The 23,767-nt window shown below is 67.0% G+C and overlaps 1 protein-coding gene across 2 annotated transcripts in view; it reads right to left on the bottom strand.

Annotated features, from left to right (window-relative positions):
• LOC117641289 (ecdysone-induced protein 74EF-like) overlaps nucleotides 1–23,767 on the bottom strand; it is a 121,818-nt gene that overhangs the window by 6,747 nt on the left and 91,304 nt on the right. For both annotated transcript variants that reach the window (XM_034378481.1, XM_034378482.1), the window contains 3 exons: nucleotides 13,014–13,232; nucleotides 5,011–5,118; nucleotides 3,688–3,996 (listed from right to left, as the gene is read on the bottom strand). In XM_034378481.1, coding sequence (XP_034234372.1) covers nucleotides 3,688–3,996; nucleotides 5,011–5,118; nucleotides 13,014–13,232 — 636 coding nt within the window. The remainder of the gene's footprint in view (nucleotides 1–3,687; nucleotides 3,997–5,010; nucleotides 5,119–13,013; nucleotides 13,233–23,767) is intronic.

Genomic DNA, 23,767 nt, shown 5'->3' with positions numbered 1-23,767 from the left:
CAATTGGGAAACAGACGCGCTCGGAACAACAAGACGGCGGGCCAGTTGGCCGATTCGGGCTCGGGCCTACGGCCTGCCTGTGGCCTGCCTAAGGCATGCCTTATGGCCTGCCAATGGCCTGCCAACGCCTGCCACGCTACACTACTACTAGCGGCGATAACGCCAACGCGCGGCACAACCCCGGCCGGGTCATCGGGTCAGCGCCGACGACGCGCGGACCGCCAGCCGCCCCAGCCGCCAGCGTCTAGCAGATCAGATGAGATCCCCTACAAATTAGCAGCACGCGCAGCGCAGCGCCGCGCCTTGTTTTGCCGCGCATCTCCCGGGCCTCGTCGGGCTGCCCCAGGGCTGCCCCGCGTCGCTGTGACGTCATTGGCCGAGCGGCCGGGCAGTCCGAGTCTTCCTACTTGCGGGCGCTGCGCTGCCGTCCACCCAGTCCGCCCCGCTTCGCACTGGCTCGGGACGCTCGGTACCGGCTCGGCGGGGTGCTAATAGGCGCCGTGTTTCGGCAAAGCGTCGCGACCGTCGCGACGGCCGCCGGGCCGCCGCACTGCTGCACTGTACCGCGCGGCCGGAAGTGGCCAGCCGGCCGCCGCCCGCGCGTTTGTTTACCGAACTTGTGGCGGCCACGCCCGCACACTGAATCCGAGAGTCGTTTCCGACGCTTTGCCTCTCTCGCACTCATAAGGGGCAGGGGGCGAAAACGACACGGGGCGAGCCCTGGCCACTGCGACGCACCGCGGAGTGCACCGCCCTTGCACCGCCCCGTCGAGGAGGAGGGCGTCACGCCGCGTCGGTCCACCCCCGCCTGTTGCTGTGGCGGGGGCGCGGGGGCAGCGCGGGGGCGGGGCGTGGGCCGAGTGGCCGTCATCGAGACGGACGCGTTGACACGATCCGCCCGCCTCTAGCTACGCCGCCGGGCCCCGCACAGCCGGCCCCCGCGCCGCCCCACGCCCATGCCGCCCCATTGGTTCAACGACACACTGACTTTCTCGGCGCGGATTGAAGGTCAGGCGAGGGAGACGGAGACGGAGAGGGCCACGCGATGGCCGCGAAAGAGTGGGACGGACGGACGGGCGGCCGGCCAGAGTTTTGAGCTTCTGTGCGTAGAGAGGGGCGAGGCGGAGGCGGGAGGCGGCCGGTCGCGCGGTGCCGAACCGCCGAACCCGCGGGGAACGGGAGGGAGAACGGGAAGGGGACCGAACACTTCCTCTCCCCTGCCGGGTAGCCTGCGGCCTGGGGCTTGCCCTCGGGCTTGTTATCTAGCGCGGCTAGGCGCTGCGGAAGAGAGAGGACGAGTGCACGCGGCGCCGCGGGCCGACGCCAAGCAGGGCTAGCAGAGCTAGCGGAGCCACAGCAGCGAACGCTAATCACCAGAAACAACACCGTGCCGGTTCCCTGTTCGCTCTCGCCGTGTGACCGCCCCACCCCGCCGCGCCCGCGCCCGCGCCCGCCCCGCCCGCCCCGCCCACCTTGGTCCGCTCGTGTCCGAGAAATAAAGAGGAAACAGTACCAGCCGTTCACGCGGCCTGCCGCCGGCCAGGGCGGAGGGCGGCGAGTACGTGCACGCCATGAGAAAAATAGAACTTACTCCGCGTACCGCCCCGCCTCTGCCAAGTCCTCCCAGCCTCCCCGCGCCAGGCCGCCCCGCCCCACCCCGCCGGCGACCTTCAGGTGCGCGAGGCGAGCGAGGCGATGCTGCGAAGAGCGGCCGGGTGGTGTGTACCGTGTATCGCGTGTACCGCAGGGCGGCAGGCCGCACGAGGCGAAGGGTGGCGCCCTCTGCGCGCTCTGCATCACCATGCCGGCGAGTATTAATACACCGTAAGGCCATACCGGACAGCGCGGCGGCGCGGCGTCTTGCCTCCCTTGGACGCGCTTCCTGCTGGGGGTCGCGCGTCGCCAGCAAGGCCGGCAAGGCCACCAAGGGGGCTAAATCTGTCATCGAGCGTCCCATGCCCACCTGCGCGAGGCACGCCAAGCCACCTGGCAAGCCTGGCGGGCCGGGCAAAGCCCGGCCACTACCGGGTACACGCCGCGCCACGCCCCGGCAGGCGCCGCCGCGCGCCGCGTGACGAAATGAATGAAATTCGAGCGCAGGACGGGGTGGCTAAGCCGACACCGCGCCCCGCCCCGCGTCGTTCCCGACGGCAAATACAGCACGCCAGCACCCCCTGGAACAAGCGGCGAGGCCGCACACTAGAGCCCCGCCGGCCACGCCCCAAAACACCCCCCGCGGTCCGGGCCCGTCTGCGGAGTCCGTGCTTCGCGCCCTGACCTTGGATAGGCCCGAGGCCAGTCGGGCCGCCAGTCGGGCAGTCGGGCCGCGTCCTCTCCGGCACCAGCCCCTTGTTGCTAAGGGAGGCCGCGCCGCCCCCGCGCCGCCCCCGCGCCGCCCCCTGGCCGCCCCCTGGCCGCCCCCTAGCCGCCCCTACCCCCGACTTGCGCAAACAGGAAACGGGAAGAATGAAAAGGCCGACTGTGGCGCGGCGGGCGCGGCGCCTCTAGGGCCAAGTAGTACAGTAGGCAGCACCAGAAGCACCAGCCACCCCCACTCACTTTCGCTTTCGGCGCCGTGGCGTGCCGTGGCGTGCCGTGGCGTGCTGGCCGTGGCGTGGCGTGCCGCGGCGGGTCGATCGAGCCACGGCCGCCCTCCGCCCCATCCCCACGACGAGGCCTCCGCCACGGCCCTTTCCCTTCGGCAGGGCTGGGCCGGGCGGGGCCGGCAGGGTTGAGGGAGGTTAGGGAGAAACCGAGGGTGGGCCTTGCCCGCCTTGCCCGCCTCGCCGGCCGGCCGGCCACTAGGGCAGCTTGGCCTCGAGCAGGATCGTGTTGCCACAAAGCGGAAGGACGGAGGAAGGCGTGGGGGGCCTTGTCGCCCATCTTCCCTTTTCAGCCACAAGGCCGCGGCGCGCCGACACACCGCCGTGGCCCAAGCCGTGGCCCAAGCCGCGGCCTACACGAAGCGGGCCGCGAGCACGCCGAGTGTGCCAACGCCGCCCACGCCGCGCTCGTCCTGTTCCGCGCCGCCATGTTCCGTTGCGCCTCAAAGTCAAGGTGAACCAAGGGGAACCGAGAACCGCCCGGGGACGCCGCGCCGCTCGCGGGCCTAGAGCGAGAAGGGAGGAGCTTGGCGCGGCTCTTGAAATAGAGCGGCGAGCGGGCCGCGGCGTGCAAATCGCGAGGGTGTGGCGGGGCGGACGTGGTGTAGGTCAGGCCCTAGGTCAGACCACCGTCAGGACGCCGTCAGCGAGAGGATTTGCGCCGGAAGCAGGCCGCGCCGCGCCAAAAAAACGATTTCACCGAAGTGCAACTTGAGGAGTGTCTCATCCTCGGCCCGCCCGACCGAGGATCGGGCGACGACGGGCGGGGCCTCCCGCTCCACGGCGGGACGGGACCCTCGCCGGAAATGCCGCGCTGCCGCGCCGAGGCGGCCGAGTCCGAGACGCCGAGGCACAGCGCGGCGCTGCGTGTGTTTCGCTCGACGCGGCGCGAGGCGCGAGGCGGTGCCTTGTGTACTTGCTGCTCTAAAAACGGCGCGGCTTTCTCCGAGTACGGCTGCCGGCGTATCGCCAGCCCGGCCGGCCGGCCGCACGCCACGCGCCTCCACGCGGATCGAGGTATTTCCGATTCGCGGCGCGGGGGCGGCGGGGGCGCAAGGTATAAAGTGGGAGGGGAGGTACTCACGGCTCGTCCGGGGCGGGTACTGCTGCTGCTGTTGCTGCTGCTGCTGCAGCTGCTGCGTCCGCGCTAACTGCTGCAGCTGCTGCTGCTGGAGTTGCTGCTGCTGTTGCTGCTGCTGCTGCTGCATGTGCTGCATGTGGGGGTGCTGCAGGGCCTGCTGCAGGGGGCTGCTGCCGCTGCTGCTGCCGTAGTACGGGCTGTAGGCCTGCTGGTGGTGCAGCTGGTGCGGCGAGTACGTGTGCTGCGGCGTCTGCAGCTGGCTGGGCTGCAGCTGCAGCTGCCCCGACGAGTCGGGCGTTCTCCGCGACGGCACTGGGGACAGAGGAGCGGAATTAGAGGTGCAACTCGAACACGGCGCGCGCCAAGTCCGCGGGAAGTACGACAGATGTCCTTGGATTTGCCTTTTCCTTTCTTTCTTTGGGTTTTGTCGCTCGTCTACCGGGGGTTGGATGAGCAAGGCAGGAGGGGAGGGTTCGGCGTGCCGGCGGCGTGCGCCAGACGGTGCGCCAGCACGCAAGCAGAAAGGATAGAGTCAAGCACACGCTTGCTATTGTCGGGCTACAAAGAGTGAAGCGCAACCATACTGGCCTGTGATTGGCCACAGCGGGCACAAGCCACAGTGGACAAAGGCTAGGGCGCGAGGCGCCGCGCGGCGTCCGGGCGGGCTGGCCTGTCAGGACCCCGTCGGCCCACCGTCTCCGGGGACCAGCACACCGGTACTCGGGCTTGGAAACACACCCAGAATGGTCGTTTCTTCAACCAAGATAAGTATCTTGGTACCAGTCTCGGTTCAAGAAACGACGTTTTTGGCAGTTTTTGGGTGAACAGAAAGGAAGGAAACGCGTCTCCGGAAGGGAGAAAAAGAGACTTTGGCAATCTGGCGCACTGAGGCCACGAAGCCACGAGAAAGAAAAGGCCCGGGCAATGACTGGACTGGGGGTTCGGGGTTCTGACAGGCCGCGGCAAAGCGACTGCAACCTTGCAGTGCAAGTCTCGATACCTGCAACAGACACAGCGTCACTACCACTCAGAGCAATAGTCGCCAGTCTCGCCTACGGCCTACGCCTAGGGCATGCACCGCGTTGCAACGGACAGCGCAATACGAGCGCAGTCACAAAATCGAACAAACGAAATCGATAACAAAAACAATACACAAGCAAAACAAAACAATCAAGAAAATTATGAAACAAATTAAAACTTGCGGCGAATGCGGCGTCACGCAAAACGCACGTGCAACACAATACAACTGCAAAGGCGGTCGTGCAGTTTTATCGGCGTGAAAACAAACTTGTGATTTATCTAAACTGCAAGACGATGGATACTGACCTCCGCTGGGGTGTAGCCTCGCTCGGAGCTCGTCGTTGGAGGTGTGGCCCGAACTGCTCGAGTCCACGTCAGACACGCCGGAGTCGGCGGGGCTGGGGGGTAGGGAACCTGCAACACAACAAGCAAGGGATTGAACAACACGGAAACAGCAAAGAGACCAGACCGCACTCGCGTCTGTTTCTATTTTTTCTTCTACGGGTGTAGGAAACTGAGGAAATTGAGTGTGGACCACGCGCACCCCGCGCAGGTGTGGGGGCAGGCCGCGCAGGCTCGAGGATTTAATTGACACGCACAGATGTCGCGCCGCGGTCCACAAAGACAACCCTTCCCCGCCTCCCGTCAAAGGAGCGCGACCGTTCGATACAATTTCCCCCAAAAATCCTTCAAAGACTAAAAAAAGGTAGGAAACCTTCACTAAGCTCTTTCATCATCCTTCGACTTTATTGGCTCGCGCGCAGCTTTCTATCACTTTTACGGAAAAACGGCGATCCATGAAGAGAAATTACCTCCCCGGCCTCCGCCACCCCTTTCCACATCGGGACAAAAGGCATTCATCTTTTCGGCAGAAACGGTCGCAGCCCTTGGCTTGCAGTGCAGTGTGCCGGCGAAACCGCACGCACCAGAGGGCCAGAGGGGCATGTGCCAACCCTTTTGCACCCTCCCTGCACCCTGGCCAGGCCTGGCTGGGGTCGACCTGTTTATATAATACTCATGCAACCCCCTGCGCGCTCGCACCCGGCCCGCCGGCCCACCCCGCAGCCTCCACTTTTGTAGCGTTTTCCCCAGAAATGACGGATCGGCCGGCGGCCCGCGTCCCCCTGGCCGTTTCCAGAATCGCGGAGAGTGGAGGACGGGGAGGGGAGGGGAGGGGTTGCCATTACGACGCCGCGCTTTGTCCGTTGCCCAACCTCGCTCACCCCTTTCCACTCCGCAAACACGGAGCGGTGCGGCGCATCGCTTTGGCGGCGAAACAGGCGTTTCGGAAAGGGTGCGCGCGCGGGGCGGGGCGGGGCGGGGACAGCTGTGCATCCATCAAGCAGCCGGCCGCGCCAAATATTGGCGACGATGATCGCGCGCCCGCCCCGCCCGTACGACTTCTCTCTCTCCCTCTAGCACACCTGCGGCGCGGCCCGCGAGTGCGACGGAGACAGAGCGACGAAAGCAGTGTGGGGAATCCGCGTGCCGCGATGACGCGGCCAGAGCACCACCCCTTCGTCACAACAACAGCGTGGGCCGTGCGGGCCGTGCGGGCCGCGCAGTGCCGTGTCGTCGGTGCGTGAGGCCCAGCTGCTGTCCGCCCGCGCCATGCTGCCGCCCCGCCCCGCCCCGCCCCGCCCCGCCCCCCGCCCCCCGCATGCAACAACACGATGACCGCCGCGACGCGCCGGCTGGCCCGGCTGGGCAGGCCGATGACGGCGATGACGTTGCGCTCGCCAAAAGCGGATCGAACGGCGCGGCGGCGGCGACGGCGGCACTCGCAGACTGTCTCTGTCGCAGACTCGCAGGTAACCGGATGCCGGACAAACACCACCCGCTGCCGCAGCGTAGTATGCTCGGACTGCACACCGATTCCGAGAGTCCTTCGTCGCTCTGTCTCTCTCGCGCCGAAAGTGATGGCCCATGAGTGCGAGAGAGACAGATCGACGAAAACGACTCTCGAAAATCAGTCGCTGCCGTTGCCGTTGGCGGGGCTCGAACCCGCGTCCCAAATCTATTCCAACCCGCGGCGATGGGAACGCCGCAGCCAGGCAGCCAGCCAGGCAGCCAGCCAGGCAACGGGGCCAGGAAGCCGCTTCCTTGAGACGAAAGGGAAAACCGGGATAAGGAAACGCGTTCAATAAATCGTGTGTAAGCGGGGTAATTATCGGGGGTGAGTCCCCTCCCCCTCCCCTCCCCCTGAACCTGACGCTCTCCGTCAACACGCTGACCAGCACGCATTGTCCGGCCGGGCTGGGCTACGCTGGGCTACGCTGGGCCGGGCGACCTGTCCCCGCGGCGACGCGGCGACGCGGCGCAACGCGGTCCCAGTGTCCAGTCCACAAAGCACAAAGCGCGCATCACTTTCAACAATCCAAATCGGGTTATTAATATGATTTGGCCGCAAACCGGTCCGCCGTCCGGCTGCCCGTCCGGCTGCCCGGCCGCTCGGTCTGTCCGGCACCAGTCCTCTCCTCTCCTTCCCCGCGCCTCCTTCCGAGCCGAGGAATGACTCCTGTGGAATCCTCCCCGGGGGCGTGGCCTGGCCGGCGCGACCACCACGCATCACGCACGGCGTTCGAACCGACAGACGGCGGAGAGTCCGATCATTTTTCGTTTTTCTCGCCGAAAAAAAGGAAGAAACGAGTAAACGGAGGCGAACTGTTGCGGAATAAGATGTTCAGAAATAAAAAGGCGCGTGAAATAAATTTTTTAAATGGAAAGTCACTGTGTTTCGAGAGGTAAGACCGTAAAGTATTCCTCCCAAATTACGGAATCGGAAGTACGAATTTCAAATTACCGCGTGGATGCGGGTTTTGGTTGATAAGGTCCTCGAGCACGGGGTCGCGTTCGAGCGCCCAGCGAGCATCAATGGTACCCCAACGGTACTTTAATTTTTGCAAAAGTCTTCGAAGAAAACATGCTCTCCTCTGACGACAAACCAAGAAGCGTTTAGTGCAGTCCTTTTGTACTCGTTTTCCGGATTGCGAGTCATTGCACCGTGAACCGTTGTTGTGCGCGCTCGTCATTAACCAAATTTCAGAAAAGTCTCCACTTACGCTGCGCACTCACACAGCGACACGCACGCACACACATGCACGCACACACACGCGGGCCGGGGGCCGCGCGACAGGTTGAGCGACTTGGTCCCGGTTTTTCCGGCGGCGGCACCGCGGGAACCGCGTCGCTTCGCGTCTTCGCGCCGCGGCCGCGGCAGTACGCGCACATACGTCCCGCGACCCCGCGACCCCGCGGCCGTCAGTCCCGCGGCTCGGCGGCGCGGACAACGGACGCGGCCCAAATTATTCAAATCAATCCAAAACTGGAGCGGCAAGATGTCAGTCTCCGATCGCCTCCTTCGGCCAGCCTTCGCCGCGTCGCCTTCGCGGGGGTTTCCGGCATTACCATTGAAATTAATTTCCTCACGGCTTCCCCCCTCCCCCTCCCCCTCTCACCGCCACGGACCGCTGGGCGTGGCAGGGCGTTCCCGCCGCCAGTTTTCGGGCCGAAACAACTTGGCGAAAACGAAAACGAAAAGTAAAGGAAGCCGGCAAAGGGGGCGAGGGTGAGGCGCGGCGTCGCGCGGCGTCGCGCTGCGTGCGGCCGAAGGACCCAAGGTGCGGCGCGCGGCCCGGCACAAGTAGTACCCCGCATGCCAGCAGCGGCAATTAAAAACGGAAAACCGGCTAGGCTCCGCCTGTGGCTCCGCCTGTGGCTCCGGCCGCTTGCAGGCCGTTTGCTGCTGTTTGCGACCACTCCACAGCCTGCAGCCTACAGCCTCAGGACCGGACTGTCGCTCTGCGCAGTGGCGGGCAGCGCGGCCAGTGTACTCGTAGTCGCCGTGTTCACACACACGCTCTCACTCACGCACACGCACACAAACACAGACAGACATACACCACCACACACACACACACACACACACACACACACACACACACACACACACACCGAAGACGTCGCCCACCCCTTCCTCCGATCGGCTGCCTATATTAACCTTATGGCCCAAATTAATTCGTCCAGGAATAAAGGGCCGTTTTGTTGCGCATTCTCACGTTATAGCCCCCGCGTTTCCGGAATAGGTAATCAGCGAAGGCTCTATGGTCACTGCTCACACGCACCGACACACTTTTATGAATAAATTGATCGGTGCCGAAGCCGCGGCCGCGAGTCCACCGCCGCGCCTCGCCGCGCCACGCACCGCGCGTCCGGACTCGCTGGACCTGCTTGACGGCCTGCTCGGCGGCCTCCCCGCGCCTCCCGCCCTTCGCGACGTGGAAAACTCCGCGGCGGCGTCCGCGGCTTCCCTCGCGGATTAGCGCGGGGCCGAGCAGAGCGCGAGCTTACAGTGTGCGGTGTGTCGTGTCCTCGAGGCCGCCGAGCACGCAGGCCGTCATCGCCGAGGTGCAGTCGAGCTACTTTGTGCACTCGGCCGGGCCACTGCAGTCACTCCTGCAGTCGGTCGCCTTCACCAAAATTTACACGGGTCATTGTCGAGAGTTGTTGCGTCGCGGCCCAGATGTCAGCGTCCCCTGGACCCGGGCCAGGAGGGCAGGCAGGGCCCAGGGAAGCCCAGGGCCGTCGAGGCGCTGCCTAGCGCTAGCGCAGCCCGGCGCAGCCCATCCCGATGAGATTTCGGCATGGCATTCGGCCGGCGCTCGGGTTTCGCGCGTTACGACGCGACTGCGCGGCGCTTGAAAGCCTGTCACTCCGACGTGACCGCGTTGGCCGCGTCGGCATGGCGTCGGAGCGGACGGCGGGGTGTCGGCGGAGTGCGTGCCGCGCTGCGCGCGAGCGGCGATATCTTTGGAAGCGGGAAATGCGAAATGCGACGCGATGCTCCACCGGGCGGATTCGGATTCGGGCCAGTGGCTCAAGGGCGGCGGTGCGGTGCGTTGCCGGTGCCCAGGGTGACGGGCGGGCCGGGCCGGCCGCGCTAGCCGCGCTGTGGACGTTGTAGTTGGCGGCGACGGCGGCTCGACGAGGACGTCGAGGACACGGACACCCGTCCCGACGACAAGCTCGCCGTGCCGGACGCCGCCGCGTCACGGTCGCCCCGTTAATCACCGTCCAGCGGGGCGGCCAGGGCGGCGGCCAGGGCGTCGTCGTCGTCGTCTTCCGCGGCGGCGTCGTCCGCGCACGTAATGTATGTGGGACTGACCCCTGGCCGGCCCCGGGTCAGCACCGCGACGCAGGGGAGCCGCGCCGCCGCGCCGCCTCGCCGTCGCGGAGCTGGCGGAGCCCGTCACCGTAATGATGGGTATGATGTCCAGCCCAGCGCTGCCCAGGGCTGCCCAGGGCCTGTCCTCGCTGTTTGTTTGCCCGTTTATTATCCGCATTGTCTGTCCGTTGCTCGGCCAGCCTGTCCAGCGCTGTCCGGCGCTGTCCGGCGAGGCTGTCAAAATAGCGCGGATGTTTGATGCCGCCTAATTAGTGCTGACGCTGACAAATGGAACAGAACGCACCGTGCGAAATCCGCACCTCGCCGCCAACCGGCCGAGGACGCCGGTGACCAGTGCACCGCGCACCGCGCCGCCGTTGCACTACCGGTACTGAATCACGACGTGTTTGTTCAAAGGGCGCGGCTTCTCGGCTTCGCGCTGCAACGCCGAGGATGCGTCCGATTTACGAGCCAGTCCTCAAAGGACGAGCAGGACTTTACGAGCCGAAGGGCTGCGAAGGGCAGCCCCGAAGGACTGCGCGATGCGACAAACCGCGACCCAGAGCACACAAACACCCTCATAAAGTACACGCACGCCGGCAGCGGCGGCACCAGCATAGCATTGCGAGGGCAGCGACGAAAAATTCCACAAACTTTATGTATGTATATTACCTCCGCGAGTGAGTATAGACTCCAAAGGAAAGCCATTTACATTTCACACTTCGGTTTCCTCTTCCTTTCGGCGAGGAGCGCGGCCGGCCAACCCTTTACCTGACGCCGCGGCCGCCGGGGTGCCTCGGGTGCGCGCACCTCGACGGCCTGGACGGCGGCCTGGACGAAGGACGAAGGGTCAGCGCGGAAGGAGTGAGTCCGGATAAAGGAAGAAAGGCCCATTTCCCCAATGCCGGAGGTAAACAAATAACCGTGTGTTTATTCACATGATCCACGACACACGCATATGAACGTCAATATGAAAGAGAGACCCCCTACATTCGTACTACGACCGCACAACCCCCTTGGCGACAACCCGCGCGCAAAAAAAAAAAAGCCGGAAGAAAGGATGCACCGGCTAATCTCGGCATTACCGGTGCAGCGTTTAGAGGCCGCGGCCGCAGTGCAGTGCAGTGCGCGGGGCGGATCGGGGAGGGGAGATTCGCACTAGGACCCAGGCCGGCACCGCCGCCACAGGCAGGCGTGCTTTCCGCCGACGCGCACCCGGTACCGCTCTGCCGGCTCTGCCGGTACCCAGTTTGCCGGTACCCAGTTCACACGAGCGAGTTTTCACTCCGTCCCACGCGTCGCTGCGGCGCGGTGCGGTGCCGCGATGCCCGTCCCGGAGATGGCCATTGAGATCACGCACGACTCATCCGCGCGTTCTCAGCCGCGCGCGCCCCGCCCCGCCTCGCCTGGCCTCCTTGAAAAGCGAAAACCAGCCAACGAAACCGAAACAGAACGCCTTGTGCGTGAGCTGTGTGAGCTGCGTGAGCCGAGCCGAGCGTTCCGCGCGCACCGAGCCCAGCCGGGCCGCGCACCAACCGGCTGGACCGGCTGGACGCGGAGCCGAGCCGTGGCGCAGCACCGCCAGGACGGCCAGGGCGGGCAGGGCCACCGCCAGGACCTGGACACCAGGGCCACGCCGAGCCACGCACCCCGCCGAATGAAGATGACCGTTGTCCGGCTCGGCCAGCACGGCCAGCGCGAGACTGGACGCCGTCCAGCCAGCCTCCGGGTCCACGCCGTGCACGCCACGCCGAGCTGGTTCCACACTAACATTTCTCGTTTCGCCCCCTATGCTGCGTGAGTGTGAGTGCGTGCGTACACGCCGTGCGTGTGGGAATGTCCACCCGGACTCCCGGACTGACCACTATATGCCGCGCCCGATTTTTTCCTTCCTCCCTTCGATTATTTATCTGTTTTCATTCGCGTGTCCCCCTCCCTCCCCCTTTCGGCATCTGCTCCCCCTCTTTTGTGCGCCGCGCGTTGCGTGGCCTCTCCGCCCCGTCCTCCTACGCAACTCGCGCGTCATTTACATCCCGAACCTTTTTTTGCCGCGTTCATTCATTTTCGACGCGCAAATAAGATAAAAAAAGCCAGAGCGCGAACCTGGCGCGCCCGGTCGGTCAGTGCCGCCAGTGCCATACAGTGTGGGAGCCGACAACACGCACCGCGACGCAACCCTTGCGGGCCGATGTCAAAAGCGAGGGAGGGAAGATATTCGCGAAAAAAAAAAGTTGATTGGAATACGCGCTATGCAGCCATGCCGACCCTCGTGCAATTAAACGCACGCATGGAGTTTACGAAAGCCCCGAAAAAAAAAAACAATCCAGCGCGTAAACAACGCGTTGCAAACTCACACGGCCGGCGATGGACAAACGCGCTCGAAAAAAAAGAAAAAGAAGGCCACTCGGTATAAGCCCGCCGTGGACCAACTAGTTTCCAGTAACGGCCCGAGGAGCCGTTGACACGGCCAGGCCTAGGCTAGGAGAGAAATAGTAACCGCTCTCGAGAAAAAATGGAGAAAAACGGTCCAGTCTTCAGTTGGGCCGACAGATCGCAACGCGTCTTGCGCCACGCCACGCCACGCCGCGCTGCGTCTGGCCCACCCACTCCCAGGCACGCACCGCGCCAGGCTGCATCGGCCAACCGCCACCGAGTCACTAACGGCCTCAAGACACAGAAATTCGTTAGAAACGCGAGGGCGGTTTGGGTGGAAAGCGGCATCTTTTTTCCACGCCACGGCCGTTATTCGGCAAAGAAACGGAATCGTCTCGGTGCCGAGGGGCGCTCCGAAGCAGAAGCCACCGCAGCGCAGATTCGCATCAAGACACCCCTCCCCCTCCCCCTCCCATTGAGAAGCGGTATAACTCCACAAGCGGCCGAACGTATCTTGGCACCGTCCCCAGCCATCCCGTCCCATCCCGCGCGAGTCGCGACCAAACTGGCTTCAAAACACGAGCGGGTGACAGCGGGCCGCGGGGCCGAGCCCGGCCGATAAGAGGCAATGACCCCCGGGTCGCAGGTCGCGCACTGTAAGGGCCGAGAGGCGCAGGCGACGGCCCACCCGGCCCTCGCCCCTCCGCGCCAACGGCCCAACTTGTACTTGCACTTGCACTTGGACTTAGTTGCACTTGGGAGTGGTACTTACCGTTGGTGGTGTAGGGCGGCACTCGGTGCGCGTGCGGCGGGTGGTGGGGGTGGTGCGGGGGCAGGTGCGCGGGGTGCGGCAGCGCGGCCCCCAGGCTGCCCAGGGTCGTCACCGCCTCCGCGGGCTCCCGCTTCACCACGGGCGGCGGCGACGGCGACGCCATCGGCGGCAGCAGGCTCATCCCCATGAGCATGCGGTGCTCCGTCGTGTCCACGGCAACTGCAAACAACAACAACAACACGGTCAACACGGGCAGAGAGGAGGGCACACACGCAAACGCGGCGGCGGACGCGGTGCGCCGTTTGAACAGGAAGAGCGTCCAACGTGTCCATCGGCACGCACGCCGGGCCCACGCGGATCAAACGCGAATCCACCACAAATATGGGGCCGCGCCGTCACACTGCGTGGCGGCCGCGGGGTTGGGGCTCGGGGCCTCCGCGTCTCGATGAAGGCCGTCGGGCCGATAGGCGTTCCATATCCAGGTCGACATCAGCCCATCTGCGGTCAAGACAAACCACGGCACTGCCAGCACCGCAGCACCGCCAGCGCGGAGCAGTATTGACCCGGCAATCAGCCTGGGACATCGGAGTATCGGAGCCACCTGGGGCGGCTGGCGTGTGTGTCTGACTCATTGTCCACCCCGCCGGTCGCCATGGTCCCCGTCGCCATCCCCGTCGTGGCCGAGAGGTCCTGGCGGCTCATTATCAAGGCGCGCTGCGCGCTCGGTCCAGCCGGGGCGGTGCGTGGCGGTGCGTGGCGGGGCGGGGAGGGGCGGGGCGAGGCGCGGCGGGCGCTAAGCCGTTGCGTCAGAGCCAACCCGTTGCCGGCGGTACGCTATCGGAGCAAGTTCACGGTCGTCGTGGCGGGGGCCTGGGCGGGGCGGGGCGGGGCGGGGCGAGCCTCCCCCACCGCCGCGCCGCTGTTGCTGCAGAGCCCCTTCCACCGCGCTGTCATGGCGGGCCGGGCCTGCCGGGCCTGCCGGGCCCCGCGGCGCCCCGCGGCCTAGCTACTATCGTTGCGCCGGATTTAGACCCAACCGGAAAAAGTGTGCACCTCGATAAGGACGAGTCCGCGCGTGCCGCGTGCAGACATGCCGGGCCTGGCGTTGTGCCTGGCGGCCTGGCGTGACACCGAACACGTTACCGATTTCCTGAAATCGGGTCAGGCGCCCGTGCGGCCGTTGTCACTCGGGCCGTTCTATCTTTCTCTCTCGCTCTTCCTCTCTCTCATCGGCCCGATCGCTCGCGGGTCGCGCTGTCGGCGCGGCGGGCGCGTTTGAATGGGGTCCAAAACGGTGCGGCGCCACGCCACGCCGAACCGGACAGCTGCCGTCGCACCTGCTGCCCCCGCGCCAGGGTGTACGTGTGTGCGTGCGTGTGTGTGGCCACGAGCCAAGTGCACTACAACAACATATCGGAAACAATGTGAATGGCATCGCCGCGCTATCAAGATGGGAGCGGCCAAAATACGACGCGCCGCGCGCCGAAAAAAAGGATCGAAAGAAAGGATGAAAAGGAGCAAAGGGGTGGCGGACCGCCCCGGACCGGGCGGGCAGCGCAAAAAAGGAGACAAGTAGCGCGCAACAACAGAGCGCGAGGCTCGTCGCGTGGCCGCACGGCGCGACGCGGGGAGAGGGACGCTGTCGTCCTTTCCTGCCCGTAATCGTCGCTCTCTCTCTCTTCCTCCAATGCCAATGCCGGCTAAGCGTCGTCCGCCGCGCCTCGGGTTGCAGTTCTAGTGCAGCAATTAAAGAGGCCGTAAAAAGAGAAAGTGACGCCGCGCTGCAGTCCGCTGCAGTCCGCTGCAGTAGCCAAGTGCAGCCCTGCAGCGCGCACAATGCCGTTCCCAAATCGGTCCGGCCAGGCCTCGGGCCAGGCCTCGGGCCGGGCGGTCCAGCGGCAGCCGGCCCAGCAGCCAGCCGGTTCAGGGAATAGAAGGTCTTTGCCAGGCTCCGGCAGGAGCCGCGGGGGCCGCGGGGGGCGCGGGGGCCGCGGGGGGCGCAGCCTACCAGGCCCGCGCCGAGCAGGCCGCACCGGCCCACCACCAGCGCACCAGCACCGTTTCAAAATCCGCGCCGCTTCCCGCCGCCGCGAGCCGCGAGCGCCACCTGGCGTCGGCATTGCGACACTCGCGAGTTGAGCGCGATGCCGCTCTCGTTCTCCATGCGGGGCCCACGGCGGCGTGCCCACTGCAGGCCCACTGCAAGCCCGCGGCCCGTACCGCGGTGGCTCGCGGGGCTATCTCTGCCCATTCGGGGAATCGGCGGCGAGGCGAGGGCGGGGCGGGGCGCCCCATTTTCTCGCGACTCGCCGGAGCGATGCACCGCCTGCACCGCGCCCGTCTTGGCAGTCTCGGCCACCTGTTGCACCTGCAGATGCACCGCCAACAGGTGTGGACGCGCGGCGCAGCGGCCGCTATGTTTCCAAGTTTCCGCCCGTTTTAGTTATTGTTGTTGGGCGCTCCGCCGCGGCCACCGCGCCCCGCCGCGCCCCGCCACACCGCTCCAGAACGACAGGAAGGGAAAGTGCCAGAACGCCCCGCCACCTCGCCCCGCCCCGCCCCTCCGCCCCGCCGCGCGCTGCTCCGCGCCGCTCTGAGCACACAGTTGCCACATTGGGGCCTGCTGGTTGGGCCTTACCTCTCCTTGACCTGGATAGGGACGCCATGAGCTGCACGGCCCGCTCGGCCCCCTCCCTTCTGCCCCCTCCACACCTGACATAACCCTTCCCCCTCTCCGGCAGGACCCCCTCCCCACGCCCCCTTCCCGCCCCTGCCAGCGCGTACGGTGCAAATGTGGAAAACGTTGACTGTGTCCTGCGGGAGGTGCAGCTCTGGGGCGACCGCGGGCCGGGCCACCGGGCGGGGTCCGACGGCCGTCCTGCGATCCAGATCCAGCCGGATAGCGGCGGACAAAACGCACGCAAATAATAGTCTGCGACGGGGATTCGAACCCGCGGAGACAACCACACACCGCGGCCATTGAGGAGCGGTTCGTGCCGTTCACGCCGATCCGACTTGAGCCCACCTGGCACGCGGGGCGGGCGGGGCAGGCGGGGTACCCCCACGCACTCTGATGCAACGGGCAAGGCAAGGCGCCCGCGCCGCACCGGTATCTCACGCCGGGCCACTCCGCGCCTCTATTTATAAATCGGGAATAATGCCCGTACGCGTGCTGGCCGTGCTGGCCGCGCTGGCCGCGTCGGCCCCCGGGTTCCGCACGCCCGCCGCCACGTGTGTCACGCGTCGCTGTCGCGGTGCTTCGCGGCTTCGCGGCGCTGTCGCAAGCCGGGCGCGCGGGCCAAGCACCTGGGCGCCGCGCGCCGCCACGACGCACGGGGCGGGCTGCTGGCGGGCTGGCGGGTGCATCGCGTCGCCGCGCCCACCCAGCCCCAGGCAGGGCGTGGCAGGGCCCCAAGGGCAGGGTCAAAATTAAACACCTGCGCGGCCCCTCGCAGTGTGTCGCACGGCCTGGGCCTGCCGGTCTGCCAACGCGCGGGCCGCGGCGCGTGCAGCTTGCCGCGCTTGCAGCGTGGTGCACTCGAGGGCGTTCTGATAACGGCCGGCGAGGCGAGCGCGGCCGCGTTGCATCGTTGCGTCACCGACGCCGGGCCGGGGGCAGGCCGGCCGGGGCCCTCCGGCGAACAATGCCAGTGACTCGCCGTCGCCAGTGTGCCTGCCTGGCCGCGCTGTGCGCTGCGCCCCGCCAGGGAAAGGAAGTGATCACGTTTCACGACGCCCTGCCTCTGCCTCCAGCACCTCCGGCTCCGGCAGCGACGCAGCGCGACTCGGCCATCCTCCGGCTGCAAGGCTGCAAGGCCGCGGCCCGGAAACGGCCGGTACGGACACCAGTCCTTCGTCGCGCAGCCTCTCCCTCACACCAACGGGCCGCTCCAGGAGTGCGAGAGAGACAGAGGGACGAACGCCCTGTTCGGAATCAGTCTGCCAGCTCACGTGTCGAGCCTGTGGGCCCTTGCAGGACGAACGGGGCGTTGCAGTGGCGGAGCCAGCGGCGCCCACGCGGGCGGCGTCCCGCTGCATCCTGCATCCTTGAGCCAACCCTAACCTAACCTACGCCGCGGTCCGCGCGGGACTCGGCTCGGCGCCGCCCCGCCATGGCCCCGCAGGCCCCACCATGCCGCGGACGCACGGCGCGGCTGGCTGCTGCACGGTGCTGCACGCCGTGCTCGGCTCGGCTCGCCTAAGCGGGACGGTCGACGAACTTTCAAGGCTGGATTTCCACAGCAGCACTGCGACCTGGATCGCCTGTGCTGTGCTGCGGCGCTGCGGCTGGCAGCCAGGCCGCGCCGCGCCGCGCCACACAGCTGCAGCACCTGCTTGCGACACACCGCCCTGGTGCGCTGCACTGCAGGGCACTGCACTATTCCATTCCCACGCGGGCAAGGTAAGGGGCAGCCGCCAGGCAGCCGCGCTCCAGCACTCCAGCAGCAGCGACAATTAAAAGTGCACCGTAACCACTCCATCATTTCTCCGCGACAACTTTTTTGCCCGACGCCTTTCCAGTCGCTCGACTTGCGACTCTGCCGCCGCGCACCGCGCCACCACGGCGCCATCACCCTCTGCCGCCCTCTGCGCCCTACACCCGACGGGCCGTCAAAGGGGAGCACTTCACGCCCCACTGCATTCGCTCCAGCGACTTGAACTTGGAACCAAGCTGACGAGCCCGGCTGTCCGGCTTGCCACGGACCGGCGGGCCGCTGGGTCGCTCGTCACAGCGCCTTGTCACTCTGTCACACGGCGTCACTCCCGCGTCACGTTGTCACGCGGAGCGTCACGCTCGTCTGCCGTGATAGTGCGGCGCTGACGCAACAGCGCGACGCTGCGGGGGGCGTCGCGCCGCGCGCTGCCACCGCAGCACCGCCGATTTTTGGCTTCGACTTGAAAGGAGTCTTGCTGGAGAGCGAGCCGGAGACGGGGAGGGGGAGGGGGCTCTGTTGAAACTGCCTGCAAGGTGAGCGTCTGTGGGCCCCGCCGGCCTGCCAGCCTGCCAGGCTCCGCTCGCTGCTCTAGTTACCGACCGGCTTGCAAAACGCCACCGACACCCCCCGCCTGCCTCGCCCTGCCCCGCCGAAGGCTTGCCCTCCCCGCACGGCACGGCCGGCCAGGCATACGGCCGGCCACCGGCCGCGCATCCCCACACTGGCCAAACTCCCAAACTCCGGCCCGGCCTGGCCGATCAATATTCAGGCACACGCCACGGTCCAATTACCGGCAGGTGACACGCCGACGCCGCGGCACCGCGCTGGAAGTGGCACACGCCCCCCTCCCCCTCTTTCAGCGCGGGCGCGGCGGAAGTGTCCGTGAAAGGTCGTCGCAGTGACTATCACTTCCGTTCCGCCGGGCGGCCCCCCGCCCCCTCCACTGCGCCGCCCCTCCCGCTCCCCCTTCCCGCCACGGCCAACTAACTCCTTTCGCTGCTGGTGCTGGCGTCGTGTCGCCGGGGCGGCCGGGGCCCAGGAGGCGAGGGCCCGCTGCGCCGCGCCGCGCCGCGGCCAGGGAGTGGGGGTCCGCGAAGTAGCCCAAGTGCATGCAAGTTCAGCCCGCTCGCGGCGTGACGCTGCAGCCCCCCACTACACGGCGTCGGCAGCGACGCCGGCGGCACCGGCAGCACACTCCAGAGAACGGGGGAGCGAGGCGCAAACAACAGCGCGAGCACGGCGACGACCGCACCGCGGCCGCCGCGGCGACGACACCGCCCAAAGGCTGCCGGCGTGGGATTGCACGGGGCGGAGGGCGGGGGTGGGGGCGGGCAGCCTGCACGCGACCGGCCTGCTTGCTCTGCTCGCCGCGCCGCCCGGCCGCCGCCGCCTCCTCCTCCGCCAGCCGTGCCAAGAGTTACTCAATTCCCAAGGTGTCCACCAAATGATAGAGACACGGTCCGACACGAGGTGACCCATCTCTGTCCGCGCCCCGCCGCCCCGCCGCCCCACTAGAAGCCAGAACAGAAGGCACAGCTGATTGCATGTGTGCGGATGACCCACAAACGCGCCGCCTGGCCGCCACTCCACTCGCCGCCCACGCGAAACCCGAAATAATACGACACGGCGGCGAATAAAGCGAGTCAATCACGCGTCGCGGCGTCGCGGGGAGGGAAGGCCGGGTTGGGCTAGCCGGGCAGACGCCCGCAGCCCGGAGTCCGCGGCGCCGACCCGCCACTTAGCGCGCCGCCGTCATTCCATCGTTCCATCGGCGGTTCGATGCGAAAAGCGGCCAAAACAAAAAACAAAAACAAAACGCGCCGCGCCGCGCCTCGTTGCAGCCGAACGCAACACGCAACGCGCACGGTGAAAATAGACGACGGCGACGACCGGGCCGGCCGCCGCCACCGCGCACTTGGCGCCGTGCGTGCACGCAGTACACCAGTAAACAGGGCTGACTAATCGTTGCAACAACAACAACTAGAGCCTAGAGCAGCAACAAGGCGCCTCGAATATAAGCGGCGTGTCGCGGCGTCGCGGCGCAGCATCCGGACGGCGTCGACGGCCACCTCGCGCGCCTCGCGCGCCGCTCGCGCCCATTCGTTACTTTTTCGGCGACGCCGAGTGCGCCTGCGTTGTCATGACGCCCGTTGCGCGTGCCGCGTGCCGCGCGGCGTGCCTGCCCTAGACCCCTCCCGGCCCGGCGCCCGTCCCTTGCACCCGCCACGCCGCCACCCGCTCCAGTAACCCACTTTCCTTCCTCCAGTGCAAGGCGCTTGACGCGCTTGACGTCGTCGGCCAGGCGCCCGCGGCGACCACTCGTGAGTGTGTGTGTGGGGGGGAGTGTGAGTGAGTGAGTGAGTGAGTGAGTGAGTGAGTGAGTGAGTGAGTGAGTGAGTGAGTGAGTGAGTGAGTGAGTGAGTGAGTGAGTGAGTGAGTGAGTGAGTGAGTGAGTGAGTGAGTGAGTGAGTGAGTGAGTGAGTGAGTGAGTGAGTGAGGTGAGTGAGTGGTGAGTGAGTGATGAGTGAGTGAGGAGTGAGTGAGAGGAGTGAGTGAGTGAGGAGTGAGTGAGGAGTGAGTGAGTGATGATGAGTAGTGAGTGATGAGTCAGAGTGATGTGAGTGAGTGGTGAAGTGAGGTGACATTCGCAAGGCGGAGAAAGACAATTCCAAAATTGCGTGATTTCCCAAATTCTCGCCACGCGCCATGCTGCCACACGCTCGGCGCGTCCGGCGAGACGGCCGAAGCCGAAAATGGGTCAAATCGGCGAGTAGTGGCGAGGGGCCTCTAGCCGGGACGGGCCGGGCAGGCCGGGTGTTGGCTAACCCTTGTCGGACCGCGGGGGAAATTGTCCGCTCCGCGCCGAACAGGACGCGTCAAGGTCCTTCAAGCCAGGCCGCCGCGCCGCGCCCCGCCGCCCCGCCGCCCCGCCGCCCCGCCGCCCCGCAGTAGTGACCACTGCGCCTGGCCTGCAGCAGCGTCTGCACTGCTTCAAGAGGCACGCCTGCTGCGCGAAGCCGCGAAGCCTGACCCATTTCTGCCGCGAGCCGGAACAAAACGACGGAGCCCCGCATCGCTCCGCATGGCTCTCCCGACAGCCGAGCCGCCGAGCCGAGCGATATGCCACTTGTCCCACACTGCGGTGCCGCCATGGCGCGGCGCGAGCGTGCGCGGAGCGGGAAGCGCGTGGCCGCCAAGCGACTTCCGGTGGGCCGCGCACCTGGCGGCCAGGAACTGGCGCCCAGTGCCAGCGGCCCAGCGCGGCCCAAACCAGTCCAGTCCAGGCTCGCGACCCGGCTCGCGGCGCGGCTCGTGACGGCTCATGACCTGGGTCACCCCGCCGGGGGCCTCCAGCAAAGGGCCGCCCCATGGGGGTCTGTTGACGCGCCGCCGCGCCGCCCCAGACGGCGTAACCCCGTTTCATGGCGGGTAGCTAATAAGGGCGCACGGAGGGAGCCCGGCCGTCCGGCCGCCAGGGCGCCCTGCGTGTCCGCCAACGTGAGCCTGTGTGTGTGTGTGTGTGTGTGCGTGTGCGCGTCGCGCTGCTCGAGTATAGATTCCCCCTTCAGGCCTTCAGGCCTCCAGGTCGATACTCCACCGGACGTTCCGCGGGGCCCAAGTGACTCATGGCCGTCTCCGGCCGCGGACGGGCCGGGCCGGGCTGGGCTGGGCCGGCGCGCCGCTCCGTGGTGCTCCGCGCGGCGCGGCGGGGCCTCCCCGGCCAAGCCGGCCCGGCCCTGCCCGGCCCGGCCTGTGCCGAATAGCGTGGAGCTCGGCCTCAATTCGGGCGGACGGCGGCACGGCGGCCCGGCGGACGGCACGCGGAGGGGGGCACATTTCCGTCGTCCGCCACCGCGACGCCGCGACGCCGTCCATATGGCCCGCCAGCCATACCCCGCCAGACCGCCGCCATACTCGCTGATATACTTTGCCCTTAAGCCGCGGCGCAGCGCAGCAGCGCGGCATGGCGGCGGACCAAGCACGCACACACACCAACGCACGCACACGCACACACACGCAGTGCGTTTCCTGTTTACAGCGGGCGGGGCGCCACGCGGGTGCATCATACGCGCCATCACGCACGTCACGTGATTGGAAAGGGGCCGACTGCATGCTACTGCCGCTGCACTTGTGGCGGTAGGCGGACTGACGCGCACTGGCCGCCGGACTGGCCGACCCCCCGAAAACTTATTGGCATAATGTGTGTGGGGGGCGGGCAGGGCGGGCAGGGCGGGCGGGGCACCCGTCGGGGCGGCAGCGAGGCGCGGTGACCCACTTCGCCGTCAACTGCAGTGTCTGCACTCACTCACACACACACAGGCACACACAGGCACGGCGCCCACACATCCGTCTGGAGGGACGGCGGACGCTCATAACATTATCTAACGCGTACTGTACTGACTGTACTGCACACACGAGTGTTCCCGGGTCCGTCTTTCCGTCTTTCTCTCTTTTCGGGCGTTCGCTCCAAGTTACATTGTAAGTCCGTATGCGCGGCGCAGTGTGCCGCGAGCTAACGGGGGCGTCCCTTCCGCACAGACCGAATGTCAACAAGGAGACGCGACGCAAAAAAGGGGGAAGGCCCCGCCACCCCGCCCCACGTGCATGACCCACACACACGTGTGCACAAAAAAGGCTGCCTGCGCTGCCCCCGCCGCAGCACCGCGCCGCCTTGTTTACACAGGCCGATTTCTACCTGCCTTTATCAACTGTAACGGGACGAGCGGGAGGGGGGCGGGGCAGGGGTGCCGCGCCGGCGGGGTGGGTCGGGGTGGGTGCTGCTGTGGAAGTGGGTCAGGCAGCAGCACCACTAGTGCACCCTCCAGGTATAATGAGCGTCTGCTGCCAATCCCCGTACCGGCCCAGCGCGGCCCAGCGCACGGCACTGCGTGGGAGAGATCGTTTATAATCGACCGAGAAAGGAGAGGAGAGGACCCGCCGCCCTCCGCGTCTCCCGGATACACACACGCACGCACACACGCACGCACACACGCACGCACACGGCGCGCATCCTTTCTCACGCAACAGTGCGTGGGCGTCGCATGAGCCGCCAATTCCATCCGAAGCGAGACTTGGCGCGGCTCGGCGCGGCCAGCCACGGCCCGGCGCGAGGCGCGAGGCGCGAGGCGGGCAGCGCCGCCAAGTGAATGGGGGAATGGAGCGGCATAAGGTCATTGCCTATGTTTCGCCAGCGACAACCGCCAACCGGCGGTGCGGGGCGAGCGGCGAGGCGGGCGAGGCGGGCGCGGCAGAGGACCCGCGGGCCGCGACGCCCGGCGCGGCGGACGGCCGGCGGACGGTCGGGCGTCACGACTCGTGAGGCTGACATGGGTGCAGCGTGAGCAGGCAGGCGTCGACGGAGCCCTAGCCGCACCTGCGCCGGCGAGCGCGGTACGGGCCGAGCGGTGGAGCAGTGCGGCGCTCACTGACCGACGCGAGCCCAAGCCCGCAGGCCGTGCAGGCGTGCAGGCGTGCAGGCCGTGCAGGCCGGCACAGCTGCATCGTGCAGCGCCGGGGTGCACCGCGGCCGTGCACTGACCGTGCAGGCCGTGCAGGCCGGCGGCCGGCAGCCGTGCAGGCCGTGCAGGCCGTGCAGGCCGTGCAGGCCGTGCAGGCCGTGCAGGCCGTGCAGGCCGTGCAGGCCGTGCAGGCCGTGCAGGCCAGCCCACCGCCACTATCAGCCTGACATGCTTTTGATAAGCGTCGCCTTCGCGCTTCGCCGCGACGCACTTGTGGACGGCGCCGCCGCGGCCTGCGTGCGCTGCCTGGCTGCCTGCGTTGCCCCACGTGGGCCCATCCCATGCCCCATCCCATGTCCCATCCAGGCCCCGCCGCAGGGTTTTGCCTGCCTGCGGTCGTGCGGTTAGCGAGATATCGAACAGAGGCTCTCGAAACACGCGGCGGTGTGGTGGAGCGTGGTGGGGTCGGGGGTTCTCCGCTCCACCAAGGTCGCCGTCCGCAGCGTGCCCAGGCGTGCCGCAGCGCCGACGGTGCCGGCCGTTACATAAAGGCGCTGCCCGCTGCTGGACAAGGTGGCGGGCGTCGTAGCCAATGACCCCAGCCCCCGCCCCGCCGGCACCGCGGGGCCTCCCCGACGTCCAACCCGCGCTCTTCCGGAGGCCCCACTGTAGGGCCTAGAGGCCGCCATAGAGGCCGCCGTGGTGTCTGTGTCTGGTAAACAACAACAGCACGTGACGCCGGCACGACCTCACCCAATCGGAACAGGGCCGTCGACGCGCGACGCCGTCTTGGACAGCGGCCCAACAAGGGCCCTCGCCTGCCAGCGCGGCGCCCCTGGCGGACCCTGGCGCCCCCGGC

The sequence above is a fragment of the Thrips palmi genome, unplaced genomic scaffold, assembly GCF_012932325.1.
Source record: "Thrips palmi isolate BJ-2018 unplaced genomic scaffold, TpBJ-2018v1 HiC_scaffold_15, whole genome shotgun sequence".
Lineage (NCBI taxonomy): Eukaryota > Metazoa > Arthropoda > Insecta > Thysanoptera > Thripidae > Thrips > Thrips palmi.
The sequence above is the reverse complement of the archived record's forward strand: the minus strand, read 5'-3'. Positions and strand labels throughout refer to the sequence as shown.